The 12,824-nt window shown below is 39.4% G+C and overlaps 1 protein-coding gene across 2 annotated transcripts in view; it reads right to left on the reverse strand.

Annotated features, from left to right (window-relative positions):
* C6H11orf49 (chromosome 6 C11orf49 homolog) overlaps positions 1 to 12,288 on the reverse strand; it is a 320,660-nt gene extending 308,372 nt beyond the window's left edge. Inside the window, exon 1 of one of the 2 annotated variants that reach the window (XM_037838577.1) lies at positions 12,124 to 12,288. In XM_037838577.1, coding sequence (XP_037694505.1) covers positions 12,124 to 12,169 — 46 coding nt within the window. In that variant the 5' untranslated portion in view covers positions 12,170 to 12,288. The remainder of the gene's footprint in view (positions 1 to 12,123) is intronic. The other variant, XM_037838576.1, reaches the window with a different exon arrangement.
* Positions 12,289 to 12,824: the final 536 nt, after the last annotated feature.

The raw sequence follows: 12,824 nt of genomic DNA on the forward strand, positions 1-12,824 counted from the left end.
AACATGTTAGAAGTTAAGCAGTTATCTTAGGTTAGTTGTCTTTTTCTTACTCCCTTGTTATGGTCTCTTTGAAATGTTCTTTTATTGTATGTTTGTTTTCTTTTTAACTTTTTTTTTCATACAGTTGATTTAAAAAAGGGAAAGTTAAAAAAAAAAAAAAAAAGAAAAACAAGGAAAAAAAAGATGTAGTGCCCCCTTGAGGAGCCTGTGGAGAATGCAGGGGTATTGGCCTACCCCACCTCCATGGTTGCTAACATGACCACAGACATAGGGGACTGGTGGTTGGATGGGTTGAGCCCTCTACCATAAGTTTTACCCTTGGGAAGACGGTTGCTGCAAAGGAGAGGCTAGGCCTCCCTATGGTTGTGCCTAAGAGCCTCCTCCCAAATGCCTCTTTGTTGCTCAGATGTGGCCCTCTCTCTCTGGCTAAGCCAACTTGAAAGGTGAAATCACTGCCCTCCCCCCTACGTGGGATCAGACACCCAGGGAAGTGAATCTCCCTGGCAACGTGGAATATGACTCCCAGGGAGGAATGTAGACCTGGCACCGTGGGACGGAGAACATCTTCTTGACCAAAAGGGGGATGTGAAAGGAAATGAAATAAGCTTCAGTGGCAGAGAGATTCCAAAAGGAGCCGAGAGATCACTCTGGTGGGCACTCTTATGCACACTTTAGACAACCCTTTTTAGGTTCTAAAGAATTGGGGTAGCTGGTGGTGGATACCTGAAACTATCAAACTACAACCCAGAACCCATGAATCTCGAAGACAGTTGTATAAAAATGTAGCTTATGAGGGGTGACAATGGGATTGGGAAAGCCATAAGGACCAAACACCACTTTGTCTAGTTTATGGATGGATGTGTAGAAAAGTAGGGGAAGGAAACAAACAGACAAAGGTACCCAGTGTTCTTTTTTACTTCAATTGCTCTTTTTCACTCTAATTATTATTCTTGTTATTTTTGTGTGTGTGCTAATGAAGGTGTCAGGGATTGATTTAGGTGATGAATGTACAACTATGTAATGGTACTGTAAACAATCGAAAGTACAATTTGTTTTGTATGACTGCGTGGTATGTGAATATATCTCAATAAAATGATGATTAAAAAAAAAAAAAAAAAAAAAAAAGATGTAGTGCCCCCTTGAGGAGCCTGTGGAGAATGCAGGGGTATTGGCCTACCCCACCTCCATGGTTGCTAACATGACCACAGACATAGGGGACTGGTGGTTGGATGGGTTGAGCCCTCTACCATAAGTTTTACCCTTGGGAAGACGGTTGCTGCAAAGGAGAGGCTAGGCCTCCCTATGGTTGTGCCTAAGAGCCTCCTCCCAAATGCCTCTTTGTTGCTCAGATGTGGCCCTCTCTCTCTGGCTAAGCCAACTTGAAAGGTGAAATCACTGCCCTCCCCCCTACATGGGATCAGACACCCAGGGGACTGAATCTCCCTGGCAACGTGGAATATGACTCCTGGGGAGGAATGTGGACCCGGCATCGTGGGATGGAGAACATCTTCTTGACCAAAAGGGGGATGTGAAAGGAAATGAAATAAGCTTCGGTGGCAGAGAGATTCCAAAACGAGCCGAGAGGTCACTCTGGTGGGCACTCTTATGCACAATTTAGACAACCCTTTTTAGGTTCTAAAGAATTGGGGTAGCTGGTGGTGGATACCTGAAACTATCAAACTACAACCCAGAACCCATGAATCTCGAAGACAGTTGTATAAAAATGTAGCTTATGAGGGGTGACAGTGGGATTGGGAAAGCCATAAGGACCACACTCCCCTTTGTCTAGTTTATGGATGGATGAGTAGAAAAATAGGGGAAGGAAACAAACAGACAAAGGTACCCAGTGTTCTTTTTTACTTCAATTGCTCTTTTTCACTCTAATTATTATTCTTGTTATTTTTGTGTGTGTGCTAATGAAGGTGTCAGGGATTGATTTAGGTGATGATCAACTATGTAATGGTACTGTAAACAATTGAAAAGTACAATTTGTTTTGTATGACTGCGTGGTATGTGAATATATCTCAATAAAATGAAGATAAAAAATAAATAAAATAAATAAATTAAAAAACAAACAAACAAACAAAAAAAACTCTAGTGTAGCACCAAAATCACTAAGCAATTTAGTCCTTCTGGAAATGAAGGTGGGTGAAGGTGGGGAATAACATACCCTATAACTCCACTACCACCCCCCAACAAAAGATATTTATTACATTATTAAATAGTTTACAGAATCCTTGGAAAGGTCAAGGCACAGAGTCTGGGAAGGAAGAACTTCCAGGAAAAACCCTGATAAGCACATCACAGAACTGGGCCGCTACCACCAGAACTGCTGCCCCTGCCATGAATGAGAAAGTGGCAACCAAACTGAGAAAGAGCCATGACAGCTCTTAGTTCCAGAATCATACTGCTTACCCATTCTATAATGTCACTTTGTGCTGTGGTCATTTATGAATATGTCTCATCTCCCATCTATGACATAAGCTTTCTATAGGGAAGGATATTTTTTCATGCCTTACTGTTTACAGAGAAGGTATGCAGGAAGGAAGGCAGAAAGGAACAATTAAGAAGACAGCAAAGAAAGGACAAAGAGGGAAGGAAGAAAGGAAAGAGACAATTTTGTGAATAGGTTCATAACTATTTTAAGGTGACCAGTTTGCATGTTATAAAACTCATTCCCAACTCTTTAGGGAGTCAATGTAACATCCATGATATTTTATTTCATTTCCTTTCTGCAAAAACCCAAGCACAAAACCAAGCACGACCAAGAGTATTTCTACTAACTTATTGTTAATAGCAATGTTTTCAAGCATATAAGGGGGTTTAGAAGGTTCGTTAGTTATATTCAAACAAAATAAATTTGCTTATCAGGATTCATCCAAAAGCAAAAAAAAAAATTGTGCCTGGCTGTCAGACAAGTAAATACCATGTGCTATGGTAGCAGCAAATACAAAATAAATAAATAAATAAATAAAAATAAGATTATTAACACTTAAGAGTCTTCCACATAAAGAAATGGAAATGTTCTCAGAGATTGTGGTGGTGAATGCATAACTATGCGATTATACCGGGAGCTACTGATTGTTCACTTAGGATGGACTGTATGGTGTGTGAATAAAAAAATAAAATTATGAATAAAATGTGAATAAGATAAATAAAATTATTTTTTGAATAGGATACAAATGCTGGGAGAAGATGTAGAGGGAAAGATACCTATTCACTGTTGTACGGAAGTAGAACGGTGCAGCACCTCTGGAGGGCGGTGTGGTGATTCAACTGGAGGCTAAGTATACCGTTGCCATATGATCCTGCAACCCCATTATTTGGTATATACTTGGAAGAACTGAAAGTGGGGACACAAATAGGTATTTGCATACTGGTGTTTATGACGTCAGTATTCACGATTTGCAACTGATAGAGGTGGCCATGGGTACATCCATGGGTGAACAGAAGGGTGAATTGTGATGTAGACATACAACAGAACATTCAGCAGCTGCAATAAGGAATGAAGTTGTAAGGCATGCAACTAGATGAATGAAACTTGAGGATACTGACTGAAATAAGAGAGGAAGGAAAGGACAATTATTGTAAGGCCTCACTAATATAAACTAACTATAATGAGCAAATGCTGAGAACTGATTTCAAGAGCATAAGTTATCAGGGGATAGAACGTGGGCAGAGATTGGGCAAACAACAATGAAGGAGTACAGAATGTTCAATAAAGCTTATTGTAAAGGTTCCTAGATTGTAAGCTCTTACAGCAGTCACACCTATTCCTGAGTTTTAGCTGTTATTTAAGAGATGTTTACTTGTATTTAACTGGTACAGTCAGTTTATTTAAGCAACATAATTACATGGAACCTAGATTAGGGAAGGAGATCTTTTATTCTGTACAGGTTAATGTAATACCCTGATACATCCCAGAGTATTTTGGGCAGAAAATAAGAAAATATATGCAAAGTTCCCTTGAGGGATTGGAGAAAAATATGGAAATATTAAACTTCCCCACCTGGGGAATTCCTGATATTCCTGCAAGCATTAGGGACTCCCAATTTAGTAAGTCAAATCCTCAGTCTTGGAGCTTGCCCTTATGAAACTTATTCCTACAAAGGAGAAGCTAAGCCCACTTATAATTATGCCTAAGAGTCACCCCCAGGGAGCCTCTTTGGTTGCTCAGATGTTGATTCTCTTTCTCAGCCAACTCTGCAAATAAACTCCCCACCCTCCCCGCTGTGTGGAACATGACTCCCAGGGGTGTAAGCCTCCTTGGCAATGTGGGACATGACTCCCAGGGATGAGCCTGGCCCTGGCATTGTGGGATTGAGAATGCCTTCTTGACCAAAAGGTGGAAAAGAAATGAAACAAAATAAAGTTTCAGTGGCTAAGAGATTTCAAATAGAGTTGAGAGGTCATTCTGGAGGTTAGTCTTAAGCATTATATAGATATTCCTTTTTAATTTCTAGTGTATTAGAATAGCTAGAAGGAAATACCTGAATTTGTTGAACTGTAATCCAGTAGTCTTGATTCTTGATGCTGATTGTATAACTATATAGCTTTTACCGTGTGACCATGTGATTGTGAAAACCTTGTGACTAACACTTCCTTTATCCAGTGTATGAGCAGATGAGTAATAAAATAAAGACAAAAATATATATAAACAATAGAGAAGGGGATAAGGATTATGGGATGGTTTGGGTGTTCTTTTTTATTTTTTTCTTTATTTTGGAGTAATGAAAATGTTCTAAAATTGATGTGGCAATAAATGCACAACTATATGACAATGCTGTGACTGTAAACTTTGGATGGATTATATGGTGTGTGAATATATCTCAGTAAAACAGCATGTTAAAAAATATATAACTAGAGATCACTGGAGTCCTGTAAGAGATGCTTGGGCTGACAAGAGATGCTAGGAGCAGACCTGATACTTGCTGACACTTAGAGATGCTTTTAGTTGTGGACAGAAGGATGTTTGGAGATGCTAAGCTAAGAGATGAAGCCCAGAGTTTGTCCCGAAGAAGCTAAGACAGAGACCCAGGACATTCCAGAGGAACGCCGTTTTGAAACACAACCTGGGAGCAAAAAAACAGCAGACGCCAACCACATGCCTTCCCAGCTGACAGAGGTGTTCCGGACACCAACGGCCACTCTTCAGTAAAGGTATCCTCTTGTTGATGCCTTAGTTTGGACACTTTTATGGCCTTAGAACTCTAAATTTGTAACCAAATAAACCCCCTTTATAAAAGCTAAATATATATATATATATATATATATATATATATATATATATATATATAAATATACAGTTCAATGAGTTCTGTCAAATGTATATCTAGTCATGCAACCACCACCACAATCCATATATCACTGCATTTAGAATCTTAACAAAGCATTTTTGGCATCTATTCAGATTTTTTTTTTAAATCTATCAATATGGAGAGAATCTTCCCCGATATTAACCCACGTTTACATTCCTGTGATGTACCCCACTGATCATGATATTTACATAATATCCTGCTAAATTCTATATGATGGTATTTTATTTAAGGGTTTTGCATCCATATTCATAAGCACAATTGATCTGTAGCATGTGTATGTGTGTGTGTGTGTGTGTGTGTGTGTGTGTGTGTGCGCGCATACTATCTTTGAAAGGCTGGTATTTAGATCCTCTCTGCATCTTAAAAAAACTTGGAAATTTGATTTTTTGTTCTATTCTCAGAAAAAGTTTAAACAGTAGTGTGATCATTCATCCAGGTGTACATGGAACAGTCCTGGTTTAATCCTACTGTCCCAGTGTCCCAAAAATTAAAACTCCCTTCAAAAGATTACATGGTCACCTGCTTAATAATATCAAAGTCCTCGAATGTTAGAAGAATTTACTCAGGGTTTTTGGAGCTTGCACTTCAAATTTAGGAGCACGTTTTGATAACTTTTTCATTTCTTCCACAGTAACTACTTGAGGTTCTCTCTCCTGGGAGCCACTCTGAGAAAGTCAACTTTCCTAGAAATACCATCCTTTTCATCTATCTGCATAGAGTTTAATGAAGTACCACCCAGTATTTTTTGGTTATTTCTGCTTTTTCATACCTAATTTTGTTGATTTTGCTCTTTCTGATTAAAAATAAGTATTTGTTCATTTTAAAGAGTTAAAAAAAAAATAGAAAAAATAGAAAACTGTCCATAATCCCATCACCCAAAATAATTATTATTGACCCTGCCATGTAAAACATTTCAGACTTTCATCTATCTACTTACCTACCTACACATCTATCCACACATAGTGTTTATTAACCTGCCTTTTCCATATTGCATGTTGTGAACATATTTTTCCATATAAACAAAAAAAGATATACATCTTCAATTTCAATGGCTGTAAAGCATGGTCATAACCTTATTTAAATTCCTCAGAAGGATAGGTGGATGGTTATTTAAAAAAAAAACAAAACTACTTTATAACAATGCTGCAGTGAACATTTAACATGTATCTTTGCCTTCTCATCCAATAATATTTGTGCAGAAGTGCTAAGTCAAAGATAGATACATTTAAAAGTTTTAAACACAAAAGAAGCTTATAATAAATATTATGTGTATTTTTTTATATATAAAAATCAACAAAATAAAGATTTTCTGAAATCTGAAAAAAAGAGTCTTCCACATAAAGAGCCCTATGTCAGAACCTATGCCAAGTGTTAACGAAACTATATTAACCTCATGGCTGGAAGGGACTATATCATCGATAGTTGGATGTTGTCTAGGTCCAGGTACTCTGAGAAGCACACACCAAGACAAGATCAGACGCTCAAGAGATGTACTCAGGAAAACACCCATGAGGGAAAACGTGGAGGGAGCCAGAGGGACCCAGGAGAGCCAAAAGAACACAATGCAGGTCTGATCCTTGTAAAGGAGAAAGAGGGAAGGAGAGAGAAGTAGGGAGGGAAAGACTTAGATCACAGTGCAGTCTATGGCCTGAGGGGAGTCCTCAAGCCAAAGTTGCTCATCAGTCAATGGGAGCAGCCTGAGGGAGATGTGACCTTAGGGTGAAGGCAGTGATAGATTCAGAGCTGGGGTCATTAGTCAATTACCCTCTCTGCTGCAGGAGATCTGAGAGGTGCATTTTCACGGCTGTCACAGATATATATTTTTATAAAGGTATAATAATAGTAATAGTAGCTAATATTTATTGAGCACCTACCCAGGTGCTGTAAAAGGAATTACATCTTATTCATCTTTGTATACACTCCTTTCACAATGTAGACACCAAGTAGCAGCCAGGAACTGCTCTAAATGTTTACATGTATGAGGTAAGTACTATTATTATCCACATCTTGCAGATGAGGAAACTAAGGCACAGAGAGGTTAAGTTACTTCTTCAAAGTCACCCAGCTAACCAAAATACACAGATTACTGTCAGTAAACCGTTCCCAAATGGTTATTTTTAGAAGTTATCTTCCACATTGCCTGCTTCTGAGTTGTGTCCAGTGGCAAGTGGGAACTGGAATTTTACCATTCTCTGATCCATCCTGATTCCCAGGGTGCCACCTCCTGGCAGAAATGTTAAATGGAGCCCCTGGAATCACCTGAACCTCCTCTAGGATCCATATATAGGTCTATGCAATCTATGCTATAGTTGGAGTCTCACTTTTGGAGTTGTTTGAGATATTTATGGCACATTGTTTAACAATGTGGCCCCTGGAGTCAGCATCCTGGGTTAGAGTTCTGGCTCCAGCACTTCTATTTATGTAATATCTTTATGCTGCAGTTTCCTCATCTTTAGAAGGAAATAATAACTGAAACTACCCTCACATGCATTAATATATGTGAAGCCCTTAAAATGGTGCCTGGTATATAAGAAGTGCTTATTAAGTCTTAGTTGTTACTGTTAACTGCTCACATTTGGGGTACCCAAAAGTAGAGTGTGTGTGTGTGTGTGTGTGTGTGTGAGTGTGTGTACAAAGGGTCTACATTGTGAAAGGAGGGTATACCAAAATGAGATAGATATAATTACTGTTCCCGGGAAACTTATTTGCAACTAGTGAACTGTTCAAGAGTTTCATCCCTAACAGGGAAGAAGGGATCAGTCTTTTGCAACCAACAGGTGCATTTTTAAAAAATATCTCTTTGGTGGAAAGGAAATAGAATTTGACAAACCTGAGTTTGAATCCCTGTTTGGCTATGCATCATTGTCTGTGTGACCTTATGCAAATCAATTAGCCTCTCTAAGCCTCGGTTTTCTCATTTTTAAAATAACGAGATGATATTAACTATTAAATGGGACTAATAATATTACCTACTTCATAAGGTGGTTATGAAGATTAAATGAGAAAGGCATACAAAATATTTAGCACAGTGCTAAGCATACAGGAAGTGCCCCAAAACTATAGCTTTTAAAAAAAAATACTATCCAATTTATCATGATTCCTCCAAAATCACAGCCTCCAGAGAAGAAAGATCATCTCTGATTTCCTAGAGTTATCTATTGCCAACCCACTGCTAGCCTTAGTGAAAATAAGCAGGTTCCATGGAAATAGAAGAGGCATCATGGGGCCTGAATAAAAAGCATGCACCTCACAAATTACGTAGGGTAAAAAATAAACCTCACACCCTCATGCATATACTCGGGTCAGCACGTAGGTGGTGTGTTTTGCAAACCTGGGGCCAGAACAGGCTGCCCTTCGCTCTAGAGAACTGACCACACCTAACCAAGATACACAGCCACACCTCAGTCTCTGGCAGAAGCTGCCAGTACATAGCTTTCATAAGGCTTGAAATCTTTCATGGAACTTATTTCATCTCCTTACTAGACTCTCCTCTCTTTTTTCAGGACTGAGTATTAACACAGTTTCTATCATTACATTCTGATGACTCAGGCCAGAACATCATTGAGCTGATTCTTTATTGATGATCTTAAGATCTGAAGCCATTCCAGGCCATGACTACATGGCCACAAAGTCAGTGGGGAAAGGAGCAGTTTACCCAACATGATGAAAGATTGTTTTCTTCACTAATAGTCAAAAAGGCAAACACAGTCCCTGGATGGAAGGAATAAAGGCAATCTATAGATATTAACTGAATAGATATCCTTGTAATTTATACCATAAATATTAAAAAGAGGTCTCCAAATACACATACTGAGAGGTACTCAGCTTTGGTCTTTCTGTTTCACTAAATGCCTAGGGCGTTCCTATATCTGCAATTTTCTTTTCTCTGTATGTTTTCTCTTCTCTAGGCCTATTGTGCAAGTAACTTTATAATTTGTAAAGAAACCACAGGTATTTAAAAATTTAACTCAGAAAATATTTTATTAAGTAAACATATAGCGGGTGGTTTTAAATGGCCATTAAATTGCGAGTGAATGCTTTAAAATAGCAAGTTTCTAAAAGAGAGAAAATTGTAATGGGCAGAGGTTATCTTCAACTAAAGACAAAAGCATTTCAGCAGAGTTGTAGGGTTTCATGATCCATAAGGATGCCATTAAGTAGTGACAGCCTGCTTAGGGCAGTATGAATATCCAGATGGTGGTTAGGACAGGGAGTCAAGAAACTTAAATAGGTAACAGATCCCGGAAGAGCACTTGTCCAGGATTCAAGCATTAGGTGGGTGGTCAGAATCCATGAACACTGAAGCCTTTTCAAACAACCTGAAATTTTGAGTCTCTCTAGATTCATTATCAGTTTTGCCACTGATTTAGTCTTCATGAAAAAGACACTTATGGAGAACGACTAACTTCCACTCACCAGGAGCACCAGTATACCAAATACACCATGCCCTTGAGACATAACATTAAAAAAGCGAATGCCCAAGGAATCAAATAATGAATGAGTCTTTTCAAATACTTCATAGATTAATTGCGTATACTGGGTAAATGAGATAAAATATCTAAAGTCAGGACATTGCTAGACATTGATATTGTTCTTCATTGGACACAAAATGTTCTGTGATACAGCTATCCCCTTTGGCTCATTAATGCATCTGGTCACTCTCTTGAACAATCTATCAACTATCTACCTACCTTCATACCTTTCAAAAATAGCCCTTAAACTTGTAGTAAAGACATAGTTGCAGTTTGCTAATGCTGCTGCTATGCAAAATCCCAGAAATGGATTGGCTTTTATAAAGGGGGTTTCTTTGGTTAAAAAGTAACAGTCTTAAGGCCATAAAAGTATCCAAGGTAAGGCATCAACAATAGGGTACCATCACAGAAGAATGGCTACTGGCCTCTGGAACACCTTTGTTGTCTGCAAGGCAGGTGGCTGGCGTCCTCTTCCTTTGCTTCCAGGTTGTGTTTCAAAATGGCTCTCTCCCAGGACACTTCTCTCTAGGCATCTGGCAGTGTTCTCTTAGTTTTTCCCAGGCAAACTCTGAAGTAGCAAAAATCTACTTTCAGTGGCCATCTTCAAAATGTCTCTCTTGGCTGCAGCTCTTCTCCAAAATGTCACTCACGGTTGCTCTGAGGTCCTTCTGTTTGTGAGCTCTTTTTATAGGACTCCAGTGATTTAGTAAGACCCATCCTGAATGGGCAGAGTAATGTTTCCATGGAAATTATCCAATCAAAGTTCTAGTCCACAGGTGATTGAGTCACATCTCCATGGAAACATTCAATCAAAGGATTCCAACCTAATCAACACTAAAAATGTCTGCCCCCACAAGATTGCATCAAAGAACATGGCATTTTGGGGGACATAATACATCCAAACTGACACAGACATTCAACTTCATTCATAAGAGAAATGCACATTAAACCTGAAATACTACTGGTCACTTAACAGATTTTTAAAAATTCAAAAGTTTGATATGTTTTGTTGGCAAGACTATGGGGAAATATATTCTCTCACACTGCTGGTGGCAGGTGTAAAATGGCAAACCCCTACTAGAGTAATTTGGCAATATCTAGCAATATTTTAAATACATATTCCCTCTGACCCACCAATTCCACTTCACAGAATTCATCCTTGCAGATACACTTGCAAAGGAATGAAATTGCAGGTTATTTGTTCCAGCATTTTTTTGGTAATAGCAAAAGGCTAAAAACAGCTCATTGTCTATCAACAGGGGATTGGCTAAATAAATTATTTAAATATTACATAGCTAAAATAAAGAAAGAAAGAATGAGGAAGCTGTCTGCTGATATAGAAAGTTCTCCAAGATACATTAAGGGTGTGTGTGAGTGTGTGTGTGTGTGCATGCACACACTCTGTATGCTCCCTTATGTACATAATAATATAAACTGTGGAAGGATACACAGGAAATCAGTAATAGCGGTTAAGTGTATGGGGACAGGGTGGATGGGAAGTGGACAGATGGGGGAAAAGTGGGAGGAGACATTTCATTGCAAACCTCTTTCTCTATATATACATATATATATACATATACACACATACGTATATTTTTTTTTAATTTTTGAACCAAATTTCCAAATTACCAATTCAAAATTTTAAATCAGAATTGTTTTCAATGTAAAAAATACGTGTGTGGGTGCCGTTTTTTCATCCAGTAAGTGCCTTTCACACTGAAGGTGCTCTACAGCCTTAGAGAACTAAAACTCAAGTGCTGGAGTGGGCAAGACTGGGTTCTGATCCTAGCTCTATCACCTTCTAGCTACTTGGCTTTCTTTATGCAAGCTACCTCTTCAGCCTCAGTTTCTCTTTTCGCAGAATGGAAGAAAATACAGTAATTCCTCCTAGGGCTGTTGTGAAGATGCAAAGAAAGAATTCATGTAAAATGCTTAACAGTGTGCCTAATGGAAATGAAATGGTCAAAAATACTAGCCGCTGCTATAACATAAAATCAACGGAATGACTGGGCAGTTTACATTCCAAGGTTACTCCAGTACCAGCACATCAGCAATTCTCCAACAGAACCCCAAATTCCCACGTCCAACCTGCCTCATTTTGAACACAATCCCCACTGCCAAGCTCCAGCTCGATCCTTAGGCATTCCCAAGAGCCTTTTTTTCCCTCCTGGATGCGCCTCATCCGCCTCAGGCCCTGGAACAATTCCCCTTCCCTGCCCCTCCCTATCCCACCTCCACCCGTTCCCACTCAGACCCCGCCTCCGCCTCCTCCCCAAACTCTAGCCTAATTCTTCTTCACTCCTTTCTTCCCCGAAGCTGAAGGAAGATCCTACCCAGATACTCGTAGTCCGGTAGGGCTAGGCGCTCCGGACTCAGCATCCTTTGGCCAGGGTAGCTTCAAAGCTCTAACTCTCTGGCTGCCGGAACCCAGGTCACCGTCGCTCTCCGTCGCCATGGCACGTACGCGGCAGGAGGCGAGGTGGAAGGCGGCGGGGGTGTCACGCAAACAGTCTCCGTATAGCATCACCAAGCAGACCACACAAGTTCCGGGAGCAGTCTTCCAGCCGCAGTGGAGGTTCCTTTGGACTCCCATTCTTGAGTTAGTTCTCGAGGAATCTGTGGTGGAAAATTCTTTTGAATCCGTCCGTATTTCCCGGTGTCACTGAATTACTGTCAGCCATCCATATCCGCAGTTTCAGAATCATTAACTATTTCTGCCTTTTCCAGCTGTTAACCTAAAACTATAATAGTTCCCACCCCTGAATTCCCATAAACACTTATGGGAATTTCTATTTTTATCTTTTAAAGTTACTACCTTAAATTGCCCCCAAAAGGTTTTATGTTCATAAATCTTGGTTGCTTCTTGAGATGGGGGATATATCTTTTCTGCCTACCACAGGAAGATGCTCTTTGATGAATTTACTCCCTGATACTCCCACCCCTTACTATTTAGTACCCTTCCCAAATGTCATTTATTTTTCCTACCTAGACACTTCACCTCTTGAGGGAAGAGGTCCACAAACGAGGACACCTA

This window comes from Choloepus didactylus, chromosome 6, assembly GCF_015220235.1.
Source record: "Choloepus didactylus isolate mChoDid1 chromosome 6, mChoDid1.pri, whole genome shotgun sequence".
Lineage (NCBI taxonomy): Eukaryota > Metazoa > Chordata > Mammalia > Pilosa > Megalonychidae > Choloepus > Choloepus didactylus.